This window comes from Podarcis filfolensis, assembly GCF_964270895.1.
Source record: "Podarcis filfolensis genome assembly, chromosome: W".
NCBI classification, from domain to species: Eukaryota; Metazoa; Chordata; class Lepidosauria; order Squamata; family Lacertidae; genus Podarcis; species Podarcis filfolensis.
Genome location: NC_139619.1, coordinates 1,167,659 through 1,188,043, shown reverse-complemented (window position 1 = coordinate 1,188,043; position 20,385 = coordinate 1,167,659). Strand labels below are relative to the sequence as shown.

The 20,385-nt window shown below is 45.4% G+C and overlaps 1 protein-coding gene and 1 long non-coding RNA gene across 2 annotated transcripts in view; one reads left to right on the top strand and one right to left on the bottom strand.

The window, feature by feature from the left end:
* Nucleotides 1–20,385, top strand: part of LOC310753783 (putative helicase senataxin) — a 215,455-nt gene that overhangs the window by 138,189 nt on the left and 56,881 nt on the right. The window contains exons 12-13 of the mRNA XM_083595121.1: nt 304–527; nt 2,488–2,655. Of these exons, the coding sequence (XP_083451247.1) occupies nt 304–527; nt 2,488–2,655 (392 nt within the window). The remainder of the gene's footprint in view (nt 1–303; nt 528–2,487; nt 2,656–20,385) is intronic.
* The window catches only part of LOC310753799, a 272,887-nt gene that overhangs the window by 212,790 nt on the left and 39,712 nt on the right, over nt 1–20,385 (bottom strand). The gene's annotated exons all lie outside the window — the stretch shown is intronic.

Below are 20,385 nucleotides of genomic sequence, written 5' to 3'. Positions count from 1 at the left end.
CCAAGCTTTGTGGTTAAGAAAGCTTAACTATAGTTTGGCATGAAGTTTTGAGTTGACAAACCATGGTTTATCATCCACTGGCAAGCCAAGAAGCCATGGATTGAGATCAGAAGCCATTGTTTGAAGTGGGGTTACAAGCCACGGTTTTGGGAAATGGAAGCAGGCTAAGAACTCTAAACAATGTACAGTCTGTTAATATGTATGCTAGAAAAGCTCTCAAATCATGATTTGAATGCTAGATGATAATGAATGCATACACTGTGGTTTCTGAATTGTACCCCTGTGTATCTCTCTCTCTCTCAGAGATGAAAGAGCAGGATGCCTGTCTCCTGTCTGTCAAGACACAAGGAAATTTGTCCGGTGTTGATAAGAAAGTCAGGTGTGTTGTGGTCAGTTCTTTGGTGACAACGGAGCAAATGTTCAAGGCCCTCCTTCTTCTGAACCGAAGCCCTCTAGCCAAAGCCATAATCAGCCCACAAAACTCTGACTTCTGTCTGACAGGCTCAGCTGTGGACTTGGAGACTTCTGTAAGTGTTTGTTTTAAAAGGCAATATAACCCAGTTCTGACTTGGGGAGGTATAAGATATTTTGCTACCCAATGGCCAATGAGCCAGGTGTTAAGCTGAAACTCCCTCAGAGATGGGCAGAGAAGACCAGAGAGAGGCAAGAGAATATTTCTACTCCAGCAGCCAACTTTCCGGAGGTGGAGGCGGGGGATAGGAGGAGAGACAGTTAGCTGTTAAGATTAGCAGCAGATGGAAGCTTTCTCCTGCCATCTCCAGGGAAGCCTTCGGAATTATGGTTCACACACCGTCGCTTTTCAAGTGTTGCCCGTAACATGTGGCCACAAATCTGCATCTCTTGGGAACATGGTCTTTTAGATGTGAGACAAGGGTGGGGACCTCAGTCCCAGGGGCCAAATGCCACCCTCCAGGCCTCTCTGACTGGCACTTGCAAGTCTGCCTAGGCCACACACACTGTCCCCAGTGTGCGTACATTCCTCTGTACGCAGGAGAACTGCGACATACATCCAGTGGAGCTGTATGCATGCTTAGCAGAGTTCTGCAAGAAGCGAGGCTGTGTAGGCGTGTGGCATCACGAAATTTATTAATTTACAGCAAATCAAAACAACAAAACATGACTGGTGTGAGCAGTGTCTCTCACACACGTCTTCTCTGTCTGAAAGCAGAGAACAAAGAGCAGAAAAATAAGAACACACAGAACGGAAGTTCTCTTGTCTGAGTTTCTGTTCCCACACTTCCAGCAGTGTGGAATGTAAATAAGGATCACATGATCCAGCAATGCGAGAATGAATTAGAGACACCCAGGCCTTGCCCTTCACTGGCCTTGCTTTGCACCCTCCTTGAGTGGTGGTGGTGTTATCTGCCTGGTTGGGATGTGTCCTTGAGCTCTGATCAAGCCTCTTGCTTGCCTGAATTTGGGAGGAGAGTGGTGTCTTGAATGTGAAGAAAGGTAAAACCCACCATGTTTGCGTTGCTCACTTTTGTCCCTGCCATGTGGCCCTCAGAATGTTGTTCTGGAAGGAATGTGGCCCTTGGACTGAAACGGTCCCCCTGCCACTACCCAGTGCATAATTCCATCTACACCTTTTTTGTCTCCTGTTTGGCTGTATCTCACATGGATGTGAAATTTAGCTGCTTGGGAAATTCACTGAGTCCCACCTGTCTTTCCATAGCCAAAATTAAGCTTGAGCGCACATTACCTGTCTTAAGCCAACCTTCCCCCAGCCTGACACTCCCCAGGTGTTTGGGGCTACAACTCCCATCACCTCCAACCATTGGCCATGCTGGCCAGGGCTGATGGGACTGGTAGTCCAAAACATCTGGTTGGCACAAAGCTGATGAACATCAGCAGCAGTCTTCCACAGTCTCCTCCTTCCTCTTCATTTATTTATTCAATTTATATCCCACTCTTCCTCCTGAAAGTTGAACTTGGGCCTTAGGAGAGAATGACATTGTGATAACATTCCTGTGGCAATTTTCTGCAAAATGAGAGGTCCATTGAAGAGAGACTTCCAAATCCTTGGGGCTTTTGTACCTCTGAAGTGAGGACAGATAACGCAGGGTCAGTTTGCAGAAAATGCTAAACCAAACCATGGCTTAGTGCAAACTTGCAGGTGCTCAAAGAGGAGATGGTGGCTAGTTTGATTCGCCTTGAGGTCCTGCTACTGTGAGCTAAACCATGGTTTGGCTTGCATGTGTCTTCTGGACTTGGACATGTGGTTCAAACTTTAAGTGAGGCAAACCACAGGCTTAAGTTTGGAAAACTTGCTGTAGCCCAAACCAAGACCTAGCTCACAGCAGTAGAATACTGTAAGCAAAGCCATCACAGTCTCCTGTTCTGCGAACCCACATGCTCACACTAAGCCATGGTTTGGCATTGTATTAGTGTGAACTAGGTCACAGAAATCTCGGAACGGTCCGTTCTGGTGAGAGATGCACCTTTGTCCTCTCCTTTGCCCCACAGTCTTCGTACATGAAGGAGCTTAATGAAGATCAAAGGACAGCTATTGAAACTGCTTACACCTTCGTGATGAAGCTGCCTTCATTGCCCAAAGTTTGCTTGATCCATGGGCCACCTGGGACTGGGAAATCTAAGACTATCCTTGGGCTCCTTTACCGAATCCTCAGCAAGGTAGGGCAGGTTGGTAACACCCTGCATGTGCTGGTCCTTGTAAGATGTGTGAGAATATCGAGAAGGCTGGACAACAAATGGCATTCCAGTAGTAATATAATAATAATAATAATAATAATAATAATAATAATAATAATAATATAATTTTTTTGTATCCTGCCTTCCATACGCAGCTTCCAGCGTATATAAAGACGTAGTAAAACATTAAGCCTTAAAAAGCTTCCCTATACAGGGCTGCCTTCAGATATCTACTGAAGGTAATATAGTTACTCATCTCCTTGACATCTGATGGGAGGGCGTTCCACAGGGCGCCACTACTGAGAAGGCTCTCTGTCTGGTTCCCTGTCACTTCACTTCTCGCAGTGGGAACCGCCAGAAGGCCCTCAGTGCTGGTTCTCTGTGTTCATGCTGGATGATGGGGGTGGAGACGCTCCTTCAGGTATACTGGGCCAAGGGTGTTTAGGGATTTAAAGGTCAGCACCAACACTTTGAATTGTATTGGGAAACATACTGAGAGCCAAGGTACACCTTTCAGGACCAGTGTTATATGGTCTCAGCAGCCACTCCCAGTCACCAGTCTAGCTGCTGCATTCTGGATTAGTTGTAGTTTCCAAGTCACCTTCAAAGGTAGTCCCACATAGTGCGCATTGCAGTAGTCCAAGCAGGAGATAACCAGACCATGTATAACTCTGGTGGGACAGTGCGCAGGCAGGTAGGGTCTCAGCCTGCGTACCAGGTGGAGCTGGTAGACAGCCGCCCTGGACATAGAATTAACCTGGGACTCCATGGACAGCTGTGAGTCCAAAATGACTCCCAGGCTGTGCACCTGGTCCTTCAGGGGCACAGTTGCCCCATTCAGGAACAGGCTGTTGTGTGTCACATGCCTGTTTACTTTCAGCTCTCGCTGGGAACTTCCGTTTGCATATAGCTTTTGCTTTGCTGTTTTGCTGAACACGAAGGGATGCAGACATGTTTTCCTTTGTTCCTGAACTATGCTGAATAAATGCTGTACATTATGCTTGCACATCTCTCTGTCTGCCTCTTCTGCTGTGAGGTGATTTACACACTCTGCTGACAGAGCATGCACGGGTCTCTAAACGTATCTGAGGCTTGTGTCACTGATGCTGTTCCAAGGGAGACCGGCTGCCAACTGGTGGCTGGAGCCAGCTGGGGGCCTGTCTGATGCCTGCCTGATGCCCCCGATTCCTGGCAGTATCCCAACAAAAGGGTTTTGGGCCCAGATCCATGGCGCTTACAGGAGAGTAAGACTGCTGATGGCTCCCGGCAGAGACAGAGATATGTGAAGCTGATTGTCCCGGCCACAGCTAGAAGGCTTTTGAAGTCTGTGCCAAGAACCAATTAGGCCGGAGAGAGAAGCACGCTATGTCTGATTTACGACGTGCTTAAGATAAGGCTGATTGTAAATTGTATCCAGTTCTAAGGCTTGCGTGAAGAGCAGGAATGGATCTTTTACAAGTCTCAGATGGGGTTCCGTGCCCAAAGCTTAATGGCCACAGTTATCAGACCTGGGCAAGGTACTGCAAGGCCAATTGAGAAGGCTTGGTGTGTGGCACACTGTTTCTGAGGACCCCCAAGCACCTCTGATTGATGCATGGGTTGTACAAGATTCAAGAGCCATGGGGGTAATTCTGCTCTCAGTAGCTCCAGAAGAGTTAATTACCCTGGCTGGCAAGACCAGCTCGTGTGAGATGTGGGAGGGGCTTCAGGCCTCACATCTCCAACAAGAAGCTAGGTCTGTGTTGCTTTACTTCAAAAAGCTGCACAAGAAGTGTTTGGAGCCGGGGGGGGGGGACCTCAGAAGTCATGTCCTAAAGTTACAGAATTGACTCAAAGAGGTTTCAACATGCCAGAATCTCTGTTTGCAATCCTTATCCTGGATTCTTTAGATGTGAGCTGCCGCGCTGTGGCGAGCCAGCTGGCAACTCTTCCTGCACAGGAGCTCACTGCTTCAAAAGTTTTGGTGACCTTGCAAAACGAATATGATTGGAGGAATGCAGCTGAACCAGCTTGTGTGCTTCAGGGGGAGCAGTGTGGGAGAGCATTCCAGCCTCCAGGGGGAGCCAAGGCGTTGGCAGCTGTGAAGTGCTGGAACTGTGGAAATCAGGGTCACTTACAACGTCATTGCCCAAAGGCTGGAGGGAAACAAAAGAAGAAGCCTGCAGATGGCCAGAAGCAGGGGGGCAAGAAACCCAAGCTGGTGAAAAACAAGGCTTTGTTTGCTGGAACTGCTTCTCCAAAGGCCAAAGGCAGATTGGCTGTGGATTCAGGAGCGTTGACGCACGTAGCGAAGGATCGGCATCTGTTTATTTCCTTCACACCTCAGGATGGGGAAATTCAGCAGGCTGATGGTAAGACTCTGAGAGTTGCAGGAGTCGGGACAGTGAAACTGGCAAGTCTGCATACAATCATCAGCAAAGTACTTTTTGTTCCAGATTCTGCAGACAATTTGCTCAGCATCCCACAGCTGACTGAGCAAGACTTTGAGATTTCTTTCAAGAAGGGCATCTGTGTCATCAGGAAGGGTAAAGAGGACATTTTGCATGCAACGTTTGTTGATGGCTTGTTCTTGATAACTTATGATGACAAAGCTGTTGGTGTGTCTAATGTTGAATCTTGTTGTGTTGCACAAACTAACAAAGTTCTTCATGCAGGATGTATTCAAGAGGCGCACTGAAGATTTGGTCACATGTCTTGGCAGGCACTGGCCAAAATGCCTGGGTTGGTTCAGGGTTTGAACATCAAGCCCTGTAAATTTCACATGAAATGTGTATCTTGTGCAGAGAACAAGGTGAAGGTTGCTCCAAAAGGCAAGGTGTCTAGCAGACAGGCTTCCAAACCCTACCAGCTAGTCCACGCAGACCTGGTTGGTCCACTTGCTCCCTCTTTGGGTGGAGCAAGGTACTTCATGGTTTTAATTGATTCTTTTTCTAGGTACATTCATGTGTTTATGCTCCAGCAGAAGTCAGAAGTGTTTCCTAGGTTCAAGGCAGTCTGTGCTTGGTTGGAGAATGCTCACAGTAAACACATTGGCTGTTTGTTTACTGATCGAGGCGGTGAAGTCACTTCTCAGCAGTTTGAAGCTTTCCTGACTGAGAAGGGACTCCAGCACGACCTCTCAAGTCCCAGATCTCCATGGGAGAATAGACTTTGTGAGTGGGCAAACCAAACATTGCTGCAAGGCCTAAAAACCTTGTTGCATGGGGGCCACTAGGGGGCGCATTGGAAGATGGCTGACAATAACATTTCTCCAACCCACACGAGGTAATTTGGAGGCTATGATGGGAGTAATTAGCCTCCCTAACCCCCCCAGGATGGTGGGGGGGGGGACGGCCCTTGCCTGCTGTGCCCTATACCACCCCCGAAATTGTGGGGATGGGGGCACTAGGCACAAAGCCCTCCTGTGGGATTTCGGCACTCCTGGACGCCGTCCCTGATTCGTGCCACTAGCTGCAAGAACTTCAAAAGAAACAATTTGGATGAAGCGAATGCACATACAGTGGTGCCCCACAAGACGAACGCCTCGCAAGACGAAAAACCCGCTAGACGAAAGGGTTTTCCGTTTTTCGATGCGCTTCGCAAGACGAATTTCCCTATGGGCTTCCTTCGCAAGACGAAAGCCCATAGGGAAATCTCCAGGACAGCGGGGAAGCGCAGCGCGTCTTCCCCACTGTCCTCGGACCTCCTCCGAAGGCTGGCGGTGGGGCGGAGAGACCACCTCCCGCCGCCAGCCTTCGGAAGGCTCCTCCGAAGGCTGGCGGTGGGGCGGAGAGACCTCCTCCCGCCGCCAGCCTTCGGAAGGCTGCTCCGAAGGCTGCTCCGAAGGCTGGCGGTGGGGCGGAGAGACCTCCTCCCTGCGCCAGCCTTCGGATGGCTGTCCTGAAGACTTGCGGTGGGAGGAGGGTTTTCCTTCCCATCGCCAACATTCAGAATGCTGTTCTGAATGTTGGCGGTGGGGAGGAAAAACCCTCCTCCCACCGCAAGCCCCGGGAACAGAGGAGAAGCGCTGCGCGCCTTCCCCTCTGTTTCCGTACCTGTCCTGAAGGCTTGCGGTGGGGAGAAAAGCCCTTCTCCGCACCGCCACCCTGGCAAGCGGTCTCCATAGGAACGCATTAATTGATTTTCAATGCATTCCTATGGGAAACCGTGCTTCGCAAGACGAAAAACTCGCAAGAAGAAGAAACTTGCGGAACGAATTAATTTCGTCTTGCGAGGCACCACTGTATTTCAAGGAAGAAGGGGGAGTAAAGACTGCTAACAGAAGAGATCTCTGATAAAACAAGACAAGAATAAAACATGAGAAGATACGCCAAGACACAGTACGGCAAATGACTGATGGGGGAGGGGGGAAAAACTTTCCTTTCTTTTCTTATGTGATTAAACAAGAATCCCCTCCCCTCACAAGTCAGAAATGTCGTTTTAAGGACTTAAGCTGTGGATTTAAGGCTGTGTGGAGATAAACTTTCGAACCAAAGCATGTTTTAAGAAGAGTGTGGAATGTATAAGAGCTTTGGAATAACGCAGTTAAAAATGCCGTCGCCATATTGGGAAGTTCTGTCGGAGGTCTTGAGTCTGGGAGGAGAAAGAGAGAAATAGAGCTGTTTATATATTGTGGGTTAAACTCCTCAGAGGGACTTAAGAGCGACAGTTCTGCGAGATTATGATGGAAAGAGCGATGTTATCTATGAAGGAGATGATATATGGAAACCATCTCGATTTGAGGATTGGAAGAACGGAAAATTCACACAGGATTATTATTACTATTGGTGTTTATCGGCTTAAGGAGACTATCAGAAGAGATCATAAAGAAAAAAGAGAAAATATATGAACAAGATGTGATGTGGAAACAGCAAGATAAGATGGGATAGAATTATGAACTCTGTTTGGACTGATTTGGACTGATTTGGACATTAACGCAGCAGCAAGAAGATGATCAGAATTCCCCTTCGGATCTTGAAATATGGGTCCCCCCAACAAAATTTAAAATTTGGCTTTGTAATTCGGAATTTATGTGATGTGATTTAATTTGATGTGATTGGCCAGTTAATAAAAATTATTTAAGAAAAAAACACACCTTGTTGCATGATGCCAATCTCCCTGAGAAATATTGGCCGGAGTCTTTGAATACTTTTGTTTATACGTATAATAGGAGACTGTCCTCGCCTATTGGTTGTGCTCCCTATGAGAAGATGTTTGGTAAGAAACCTTACGTCAAGCACATGAGAATCTTTGGTTCTGACATGTGGGTCCGCACCCCACAGAGCAGCAAGCTTGGGAAGCGTGGGGCACATGGTTTGTTCATGGGGTGCGTACAGGGTATTCATGACTGTCCATTAGGTTCACAAAGAGTGTTGAGTACAATCCTAAGTGGGGGGGGAATGTGGGAATTTTCCAGAGTCACTCAGAGGAGGATGAAGATGATGAGGAAGCTGAGGATGATGATCAGAGTTCGGATTCTAGCTCAGTGGGCGGCGCTGCTGCTGCTGTCAGCGACAGTGATGACACAGCAGACTACAAGAGCGCAAAGGCCTCAGTCAGACCATCTGATGCGTCTGACATTGAACTGGAAGAACCCCTGTTCACCATTGGCCACTTTTCTCCTAAGAAGGAGGAGATGAGTGCAGAAGACTTGCGTCTAGCATGCAGATCTGAAAGGGCCACAAAAGGCAAACCTCCAAAGAGATTTGCTGATGAGTTTGCTAAGACAGCAACTGCTGTTCTTGGTAGCTCAGAAAAGGTGTGGGAACCTTCAAGCTTCAAAGAGGTCCAGGAGTTAACCCCGAAGGATGCTGAACCATGGCTTAATGCCATGAAGGCTGAAGTTGATTACTTGAATAGGAACCAAACCTGGGAGCTGGTGCCAACAGTCCCAGGAATGAGGCTGTTGGCAGCAAATGGGTCTTCAAGGCCAAGACAGACCAGAATGGCAAGGTTGTCAGACACAAAGCCAGACTGGTCGCCAGAGGTTTTTCACAGATACCAGGACAGGACTAGAAGAAGAAGAAGAAGAGTTTGGATTTGATATCCCGCCTTTCACTCCCCTTCAGGAGTCTCAAAGCGGCTAACAATCTCCTTTCCCTTCCTCCCCCACAACAAACACTCTGTGAGGTGAGTGGGGCTGAGAGACTTCAAAGAAGTGTGACTGGCCCAAGGTCACCCAGCAGCTGCATGTGGAGGAGCGGAGATGCGAACCCGGTTCCCCAGATTACGAGACTACCGCCCTTAACCACTACACCACACTGGCTTTCCAATACCACGAGACCTACTCACCCACCGTCAAGTATGAGAGCATTAGACTAATGCTCAAGATTGTTGCAGAGGAGAAACTGCACGTTTCTCATCACGATGTGAACACAGCTTTTTTTGTACGGGATTTTGGGGGAGGAGCTGTATATGCTTCTACCTGATGGAGTGCAGGTACAGAAGGGAATGGTCTGTAAACTACGGAAGTCCCTATATGGCCTCAAGCAGAGTGCCAGGTGTTGTGACACAAAACTCACTGAGACATTGCTTTCTCTAGGTTTTCACCAAGGCATGTGTGTTTGTCAAAGAGGAGGGGCAAAACAAACGGTATTGTTTATGTTTCTTTGATGATCTTCTTTTGTTTTGGAAGAATCAGGCTTTGTACCAAAGCACCCTAGCTCAGCTGAAGGAGCACTTTGACATGAAGGATCTTGGTGAGGTATCCAACTATCTTTCTCTGCAGGTGGAGAAGCACCAAGCAGGTAATTTTCTGGTACACCAAAAACAGAAAATTGCTGGTGTATTAACCAGGCTGAATTTGGTTGATGCAAACCCAGCAGAAACACTGATGGTGACAGTCCCCCACCCACCCCCTGCCCCCCTGAAACAGTACTTCTGTTTTGTCAGGGTTCAATCTAAATCTTTTAGCCACCATCCATCCTCGAACTGCCTCCAGACACTCACGCAAGACATTCATCCCCTTCACTGGTTCTGGTTCTCTAGCTGTCTGAGTGATTGTTTCATCGCCCTCAGCTCTGGAGAACATCACGGGGCTGTCCGGGCTCCATTCAGTTGGAGCGCTTTGGAGCCAGACAGTCGATAGCCCTGGTTAACTCCGCATTCCAGCAGTCCACCAGGGAATCCGCTGAAAGGCCATCAACATGGGATAAAACATTCCCTACCACTCTCTGGAAACCATTTTGTGAGGAGTGTGTGTGGTTGCTCACAAAGATAACAGCCAGGACTCCCACCTGTCTTTTACAGGTTTTATTGAGTGCAAAACTATGTACAGTCCAGAGGTCCAAAATCAATGTCTGCCTCAATCACTAGCAGATTCCGGAAGTGCCTTTTTCCTGTTTGCCCTCCAGCATAAAAGCCCGGGAAAACCCCTCTCCCCCTCTTTTCCTTACGTGTAATTCCCTGGCAAAAACTATGCAACGGAAGAGGCACTTCCAACTCCCTGGGAGCGGTGTCGTGGCTCATCTCAGCCTGACTGAGCCTTTGCATCCTCCCCCCCTTTCTCTCGTCATCCGTTTCTCCTAAAGGCTCGCTTTCACCAGACTGACACGGTGCAGCTGCTCAACAAAGGAGGAGGCTGTCTGTACGTTCCTGTCTGTCCCTCCCTTGAAGGCAGACCCCTGACACATTTGGATCCATTAAGTGGCGGGGGCGGACCATCCGAATCGGTCCCACCTCCCTGCAGAGGGGAAGGGTCGCGGAAAAGTGTTGGATCGCAGAAAAGTGAAGGATCGCAGGAAGTGATCTGACCATGGCACTTCTTTTGTTTTTTGCTTTTACTTAGTGTTGGGATTCAACTGCTGGAATTTGCCCTGGGGCCCCCTGCAAGCCCCTGAAACTCTGAGCGTCCTCCGATGTGTACAGCACTGAAAAAGGCATCTCCCTTCTTCTCCAGGGTGCTCCAGCAACATAAATCAGCTTGATTTATGCACACTATACTTCTAGCGTTACGCAGCAACAAGCGTGGGACTTTGTAGATCTAAGCTACTATTTATTTACACACTATATACAGACTGTTAGGATCGTCTTACTCACGTGTAGGACACTGGCAGAGACACATGCCTGACTGGCATGTTCTCTCCCTCCTGGTCAGTCGTTCGGGAGCTTCAAAAGCTTTCTTCAGCCCAAACATCACAGTGGCTGATACCAAGAAGCATCAGCACACTTAGGGATCCTACAGAGTATTTGCAGTTTGCGTAACAGAACTCAGTAGCACAGCATTTTGGCTAATCTACTTTTATTTACATATAATACTTCCTCTTTCTCATCAGACAGCAAAAAGAAAAAGAACAAAAAACAATAGTCCCACTTCACGGAACAGTAACATAAACATCCTGTTTCCGTCACTTCCCATACTATGGAATGAAAACATACACCACCATGTGATAAACAACAATCCCATGACTGCAGACACGGAGCAAGAATCCTAACATCCTCCCCCGATGCATGAGCAGTGCAACAACCATACAGATGTCATACACACAGTATACCCCTGTACCATCCGTTCCACCCTTGGAACTACATGCAACTGGATTGGCCTTGGGCCTTACCATCTTGCACTTCTGACTAGTCTTGGCGTCATAGTTCTCCTGACTATCAAGAAGTTTCACACCTGGCTTTGTTGGGACTCGAACCCTAGCCTCGTTCCTCTCTGAGGACACATGGCCTTTGGCCTTTGGACATGGTTCAGCTTTCTTCTCCAAGGAAACAGTGTCTACCCTTACAGCCTTTGGGTGTGGTTTCCCGTCCTTTGAGGACAAACCCTGTATCCCTTTCAAGACTTCGGATTCCAAGACCTGTGTCGAGCCACTAGCCACAGCTAAAACTGCAATAGCTGTGTTAGCAAACTCCTGAGCATACCTGGTGGTAGCTTTCTCAGATCTGTACACCAGGCGCATGTCTTTCACTGTATCAGTGGAACTCGCCTCACTTTCAGCATCAGCAGTAGACTCAGTATCTGAGTCTGAAGCAATGGGGTTGCCTTGGAAAACACACACATTTCTTCCCCATTTTTCACTGCACTCAACATCCCTAGTGAGTAAAATCATCTTGGCATGAGGTCTCAGTACTTTGTACAAGTCACCATACCCGAGGAAGAATCTATGCTTCCTGCCTTGTGACGTCTGCACCCACATGTCAGACCCATCTGTTGGTCCCTTTGCACATCTTGGGTTTACCTTGTCGCAGTCCCTAGCAGAACTTTTGTCTGAATCCAGGGAAAGGCCTTGCAAACTATGTTTGCTGAGCGTGTCACTCTGTTGCCTCTGAATCCATACATCAGAATCTCCATTACCAATAGGGTGCCTTTGTAAGATACCCATATCGCCTCCTTCCTTTGCTTTGTCCTGAGCACATTTGGTACACCTGACCATCTTTGTGTCAGACACCAGCAATCTGGAAGACCCATGCACACATCCTGCATGAAAAAGATGGTTATCAGACATAGCATCACTTGTCTCTCCAACTTTTCCACCATCCCCCATGTTAACATCACAACATAGTAAGAACAAGCCATTTATAATGTCGCTTTCGTTCTTCTGGATGGTTGCACGCTGTTTGTTGACATAAACAGAACATCCAGGCTGCTTCAGCTGGGCTTCTCAACCTGGAATGAAAAACACATTAGACATCACAACTTTACAGCTTTTCGGTTCCACGATCCCGGTGCTATGTACCTCCAAGAAATCTCCACCCGACTGGTGGATCAGACCCTTCTGTGGTGTACACGCGGTGAACCAGTTCCATCTTCCACAAAGGTGTTTCTTCGCCTCAGAATCTAGCACAAAAGATTCTTGCATCTCTGTACTGGAACAGCTAGTCACCATATCTGCGCTGCATCTTTGCATCTCTGGCCTTGCTTCATGTCACCTGTCGGAAACGCTGCAAATGTTCCTGACTTTTGAACTCTGTCCAAACTTCTCACAGGAAAAACTTTCCACTGCTTCAAACACAGCAGTGCCACCTACTGGTTGCAGTGAAGATTGGGATGACATGGCAGTCAACTCCCCTTGCTACTCCTGCTTTGGAGATTTCTCGCCCTTAACAGGAACAGGAAGCACCCCCCTTGTGCATTCTTCCTTCAAAAGCCTCTCTTCTGTGAAGCTTTCAGTGTCAGGAACACAACCCTCTCTGGGATACTGTATCAGCTTTCCCTGGGGTATTACTTCTGGCAGTCCGCTCAGCAATTGCCTCCCACTGCGTGTGGGCGTCGGAGACAGCAAATCTAGCCCTCCGAACCTCTCTGGCATCCCGTTTAGCAGCCCCCGCCATCTTGAAGTGTCCATCGTGTGACGCAGCTTCTGGCAAGCGATGGGCTGCACCTCACAACGGTTGGGAGGAATGTTTTTGCCAAAAATCTCAGAAACCTCATCAGGAGTTCTTTAAACTGACTAATGTGGGGGAGGGAGACAGTGCTCCTGAAGGTAGGAGTCTATCAATTGATGAAGATGATCATCCAAATGTAATAGACCAAATGGAGCAAACAGCACGCAGACCTAGTGGTGGGAGGAAAAAATCCTTAAATAAGAGACACGGGGGAATGATTAATGGACTTCAATGTCTGTACACTAATGCGCAAAGCATGGGAAATAAACAAGATGAGCTTGAGCTCTTGGTAAAGCAAACTAAATATGACATAATAGGCATCACTGAAACCTGGTGGGATAAGTCCCACGACTGGAATGTAATAATGGAGGGATACAATCTATTTCAGAGAAACAGACCAGACAAGAAAGGAGGAGGAGTGGCGTTATATGTCAGGGATGTGTATACCTGTGAAGAGATCCAAGATTTAGAACCTCAAAGCCAAAGTGAGAGCATTTGGGTCAAAATTAAGGGAGAGAAGAAGAACAGTGACCTCATTGTGGGAGTTTACTATAGATCCCCAAGCCAAACGGAGGACATAGATGATGCCTTCCTGGAACAGATGGCCAAGCATGCAAAAGGAAGGGAGATAGTAGTAATGGGGGACTTCAATTACCCGGATATTTGTTGGATGTCAAACTCAGCCAAGAGCATAAGGTCAAACAGATTCCTCACTGGCCTTGCAGACAACTTCATTGTCCAGAAAGTGGGAGGAGCAACAAGAGGAACAGCCATTTTAGATCTGGTCCTAACCAATGTTGATGACCTGGTTAGTGGGGTAGAAGTGGAAGGATCATTAGGCGCGAGTGATCATGCTCTTCTGAAGTTTACTATACAGCGGAAAGGAGCAGCCAAGCATACTAGGACTCAATTTCTCGACTTTAAGAAAGCCGACTTCATAAAACTTAGGGAAGTGCTGGGTGAGATCCCATGGACAGTAATACTAAAAGGAAAGGGAGTTCATGATGGCTGGGAGTTTGTGAAGAGGGAGATAGTAAAAGCACAACTTCAGGCAATACCAATGAGACGGAAACATGGAAGGTGCCTAAAGAAGCCAGGGTGGCTATCTAAAGAACTTTTAACTGAGTTAAGATTAAAAAAGGATGTGTACAAAAAATGGAAAAGGGGGGAAACCACCAAAGAGGAATTCAAACAAATAGCCAGCACGTGTAGACACAAAGTCAGAAAAGCTAAAGCACAGAATGAACTCAGGCTTGCTAGAGAGGTTAAAAGCAACAAAAAAGGCTTTTATGGGTATGTTCGTAGCAAAAGGAAGAACAAAGAAACAGTGGGGTCACTCAGAGGAGAAGATGGTGAAATGCAAACAGGGGACACAGAAAGGGCTGAACTCCTCAATGCCTTCTTTTTCTCAGTCTTCTCCGATAAAGAAAACAATGCCCGACCTGAAGAATTTGGAGCAAATGATTCAGCAGAGGAAACACAGCCCAGAATAACTAAGGAGATAGTACAAGAATACTTGGCTAGTTTAGATGTATTCAAGTCCCCAGGGCCAGATGAACTGCATCCAAGAGTATTAAAAGAACTGGCAGATGTGATCTCAGAACCACTGGCAGTCATCTTTGAGAATTCCTGGAGAACAGGCGAAGTCCCGGCAGACTGGAGGAGGGCAAATGTTGTCCCTGTTTTCAAAAGGGGGGAAAGAGAGGGCCCAAATAATTACCGCCCAGTCAGTCTGACATCAATACCAGGGAAGATTCTGGAGCAGATCATTAAGCAAACAGTCTGTGAGCACCTAGAAAGGAATGCTGTGATCACCAATAGTCAGCATGGATTTCTGAAAAATAAGTCATGTCAGACTAACCTGATCTCGTTTTTTGACAGAATTACAAGCCTGGTAGATGAAGGGAACGCAGTGGATGTAGCCTACCTTGATTTCAGCAAGGCATTTGACAAGGTGCCCCATGATATTCTTGTAAAGAAGCTGGTAAAATGCGGTCTTGACTATGCTACCACTCAGTGGATTTGTAACTGGCTGACTGACCGAACCCAAAGGGTGCTCATCAATGGTTCCTCTTCATCCTGGAGAAGAGTGACTAGTGGGGTGCCACAGGGTTCTGTCTTGGGCCCGGTCTTATTCAACATCTTTATCAACGACTTGGATGATGGACTCAAGGGCATCCTGATCAAATTTGCAGATGACACCAAACTGGGAGGGGTGGCTAACACCCCAGAGGACAGGATCACACTTCAAAACGACCTTGACAGATTAGAGAACTGGGCCAAAACGAACAAGATGAATTTTAACAGGGAGAAATGTAAAGTATTGCACTTGGGCAAAAAAAATGAGAGGCACAAATACAAGATGGGTGACACCTGGCTTGAGAGCACTACATGTGAAAAGGATCTAGGAGTCTTGGTTGACCACAAACTTGACATGAGCCAACAGTGTGACGCGGCAGCTAAAAAAGCCAATGCAATTCTGGGCTGCATCAATAGGAGTATAGCATCTAGATCACGGGAAGTAATAGTGCCACTGTATTCTGCTCTGGTCAGACCTCACCTGGAGTACTGTGTCCAGTTCTGGGCACCACAGTTCAAGAAGGACACTGACAAACTGGAACGTGTCCAGAGGAGGGCAACCAAAATGGTCAAAGGCCTGGAAACGATGCCTTATGAGGAACGGCTAAGGGAGCTGGGCATGTTTATTTTATTTTTTTTAAGAAGATATTTATTAAGATTTTCCATTTTATACAAACCAAAAAGAAAAGGAAAAAAAGGGAAAAAATTAAAAAGAAAAAAATTATTAAAAATACATAAGTTTCATATCATATTTTCCAATAACATATTTCCTTGACCTCCTCATACCTCCCCTTCTTGTATTCTAGTTCAAATTGTTCATCCAGCAAATCCTTATCTCATAGCATTACAGCTATAAACCTTATTTTCTATCCATCTTCTTAAATTATTGTAACTTATACTCTTACCTATGTACAAAAAAGAACTATTTTTTCATATTCTTTTGTACCATTACAGCTAATAACCCCTTAATTTCAATCCAACATCACTCAGTATTCCTTAATGTTACAATATTTTTGCAAATAGTCTTCCATTCTTCTTCTGCCGATTCTTCTCCCTGGTCACGGATTCTGCCAGTCAATTCTGCCAGTCCCATAAAGTCAATCAATTTCGTCTGCCATTCTTCCAGAGGGAGAATTGCGTCTTCCAATACTTTGCAATGAGTATTCTTGCTGCTGTTGTAGCATACATAAAGAAAGTTCTATCCTTTTTTAACACCAATTGGCCGACCATGCCCAGGAGAAAGGCTTCTGGTTTCTTCACAAAGGTATATTTAAATACCTTTTTCAATTCATTATAAATCATTTCCCAGAAAGCCTTAATCCTAGGGCACATCCACCAAAGGTGGAAAAAAGTACCTTCAATTTCTTTACATTTCCAACATTTATTATCGGGCAAATGGTAAATTTTTGCAAGCTTGACTGGGGTCATGTACCACCTATATATCATTTTCATAATATTTTCTCTTAAGGCATTACATGCCGTAAATTTCATACCTGTGGTCCACAACTGTTCCCAGTCAGCAAACATGATGTTATGTCCAACATCTTGTGCCCATTTAATCATAGCAGATTTAACCGTTTCATCCTGAGTATTCCATTTCAGCAGCAAGTTATACATTCTTGATAGTATCTTAGTTTTGGGTTCTGACAGTTCTGTTTCTAGTTTGGATTTTCCCACCTGGAAGCCAATTTTCTTGTCCAAATTGTAAGCCTCCATTATCTGAAAATAATGAAGCCAGTCTCGCACCTTATCTTTTAGTTTCTCAAAACTCTGCAATTTCAATTTGTCACCTTCTTGTTCCAAAATCTCCCAATATTTTGGCCATTTGGCCTCCATATTGAGCTTCTTCTGAGCCTTCGCTTCCATCGGTGATAACCACCTTGGGGTTTTATTTTCAAGTAAATCTTTATATCTTGTCCAGACATTAAACAATGCTCTTCTGACAATATGATTTTTAAATGCTTTATGAGCTTTAACCTTGTCATACCACAGATATGCATGCCACCCAAAAAATTGTTAAAACCTTCTAGATCCAAAATGTCTGTGTTCTCAAGAAGTAGCCAATCTTTCAACCAGCAGAACGCTGCTGATTCATAATAAAGTTTAAAGTCTGGCAGGGCAAATCCACCCCTTTCTTTTGCATCAGTTAATATCTTAAATTTTATTCTTGGCTTCTTGCCCTGCCAGACAAATTTAGAAATGTCTTTCTGCCACTTCTTGAAACAGTCCATCTTGTCCACGATTTGCAATGTTTGAAACAAAAACAACATTCTAGGCAATACATTCATCTTTATAGCTGCAATTCGACCCAACAAGGAAAGCTTCAAATTTGTCCAAATTTCTAAATCTTTTTTCACTTCCGCCCAACATTTTTCATAATTATCTTTAAACAAGTTCCCATTTTTTGCTGTCATGTTAACCCCCAGGTATTTCACTTTCTTCACAATAGATAAACCTGTTTCATTCTGAAACTTCCCTCTTTCAATCGGTGTTAAGTTTTTCTCCAAAACCTTAGTTTTTGACTTATTCAATTTAAATCCTGCCACTTGGCCAAATTCTTGAATTAGTTCTAAAACTCTTTTGGTACTAGATTCTGGCTCCTGTAACGTCAAGACTAGATCATCTGCAAATGCTCTCAATTTATACTGTTTGGCTCCAACCTGAATACCTTTAACCAACCGGTCCCTTCTAATCATATTCAGCAGGACCTCCAGGACCGAAATGAAAAGCAGTGGGGAAATTGGGCATCCCTGTCGTGTCCCTTTCTCTATCTTAAATTGTTCCGTAACCACATTATTTACAATTAGTTTAGCCTTTTGTTCAAAATATATTGCACCAATACCATTCTCAAAACCTTGGCCTACCCCCATACCCTGTAGGTTCTTTTTCATAAAACTCCAAGAAATATTGTCAAAGGCTTTCTCCGCGTCCACAAATATCAGAACTGCTTTAGTATTTATATTCACTTCTAGTTTTTCCAAAATATCAATTACGTTCCTCAAGTTGTCAGACAAATGTCTTCCTGGGAGAAAGCCCGCTTGGTCCTTATGAATCTCTTCCATCAGTACTTTTTTCAGTCTCTTAGCCAAAATGTCAGCAAAAATTTTGTAATCCACATTTAATAAGGATATCGGGCGGTAGTTCTTAAGTTGAGTCTTTTCAGTTTCCGTTTTCGGTATTAGTGTAATATAGGCCTCTTTCCACGATTCTGGTGCCCTTTTCCCTTCCAAGATCTCATTGCAGACTTCCTTCAAAGGTTGTAGTAGCCACTCTTTCTTTTTTTTATATAATAAATTTTTATTGGTTTTACAACATATATTAAAACACGAAATAACTAACAATTAACAACATAACACATAAACAGACAAACATGTAAACACGTATAATTTCTTAAACTCTCTTTCTTAAACCTTGTTTCCACGACTTCCCCATACCTCCCTTTTCTGCATCCCTGTTTTAACTTTTCCAGCAACCCCTAATTTCAGTACTTGTAATTCAGTTTCTGATCTTTTTCCTCTTACCCAATTATTTATCACTGCAATTCTGTTTTACATTACCCATGACATTTTAGCACTCATTAATTTTACAACAGTTCTTAAGATAAACTTTAAATTTCTTCCAATCTTCTTCCACCGTCTCTTTTCCTTGGTCACGGATTCTGCCAGTCATCTCAGCCAGTCCCATATAGTCAATCACTTTCGTCTGCCACTCTTCCAGCGTGGGTAGTTCTTGTGTCTTCCAATACTTTGCTAGAAGAACTCTTGCTGCTATTGTAGCATACATAAAAAACGTCCTATCTTTCCTTGACACCAATTGGCCTACCATGCCCAGGAGAAAGGCCTCTGGTTTCTTATGAAAGGTACACTTAAGTACCTTCTTAATTTCATTATAGATCATTTCCCAGAAGGCCTTGATCCTTGGGCACGTCCACCAAAGGTGGTAGAAAGTACCTTCAGTTTCCTTACATTTCCAGCATTTATTATTGGGTGTATGATAAATTTTTGCAAGCTTGACTGGGGTCATGTACCACCTATACATCATTTTCATAATGTTCTCTCTTAAGGCATTACATGCCGTGAACTTTATACCGGTAGTCCATAACTGTTCCCAGTCAGCAAACATAATGTCATGACCAATGTCTTGTGCCCATTTAATCATAGCTGATTTAACCGTCTCATCCTGTGTATTCCATTTCAACAGCAAGTTATACATTCTTGACAAATTCTTAGTATTGGGTTCCAACAGTTCTGTTTCTAATTTTGACCTCTCCACCTGGAAACCAATTTTCCTGTCCTGTTTGAAAACTTCATTTATTTGGTAATAATGAAGCCAATCTCTTACTTTTGACTTCAATTTCTCATAGCTCTGCAATTTCACTTTTCCCTCCTCTTGTTCTATAATTTCCCAATATTTTGGCCATTTTGATTCCATATTAAGTTTTTTCATTTGCTACTTGACCAAATACTTGTATTAGCTCTAAAACTCTTCTCGTACTAGTGTCTGGCTCTTGTAAAGTTAATACTAGATCATCTGCAAACGCTCTCAATTTGTATTGTTTAGCTCCGACCTGAATCCCTTTAACCAGCTGGTCCCCTCTGATCATGTTTAATAAAACCTCCAAGACAGATATAAAAAGTAATGGGGACATTGGGCACCCCTGTCGTGTCCCTTTTTCAGTAGCAAATTCTTCAGTAACCACATTATTTACAATCAATTTTGCTTTTTGTTCAGAATAAATTGCACCCATACCATTCTCAAAACCTTGGCCTGCCCCCATCCCTTGAAGATTCTTTTTCGAACTTCCGGTCGGCGCCAGTGTCTAATGGCCGCCTCCCGCTGAGCTCCGCTCAGGGAGGCTGCTTCGCGAGTTCGGGTCTGACCGCTACGGCGAAGCGGGGACCCCTAAAATCTCAGGCGCAGAAGCCTGAGAGCAAGGAGGCTCGGTGGGCACCTTAAGCGCCCCCCCTCACTGCAAAGGAGCCTTTTTAAAGGCTCCGGAGCGGCATCGGGGAGCGCGGTGCTGAGAGCCGCTACCCAGCCCGTGGAGTGAAGCCGCGTCGCCATTGACGGAGAGTGCTGATTCCTTCCTGACATTTGGAATTTAATTGGAATATCCGTGAGTAAGACTGAACAACAACTTTAAAAGAAAAATATTCAGAAATTGGCTGAAAACGGAGAAGGCAAAAAATAAGGAAGTCTGCCTTCCTCGGACTGCATGTAACCAAAGCAACGAAATAGGAAGCTGCAATTTGACAGGAAGCAGCTTTAAAATTGACGGACTCAGACATTGGACTTAAATCCCCCCCTTAGCAGGCAGGGGCAGGGGGG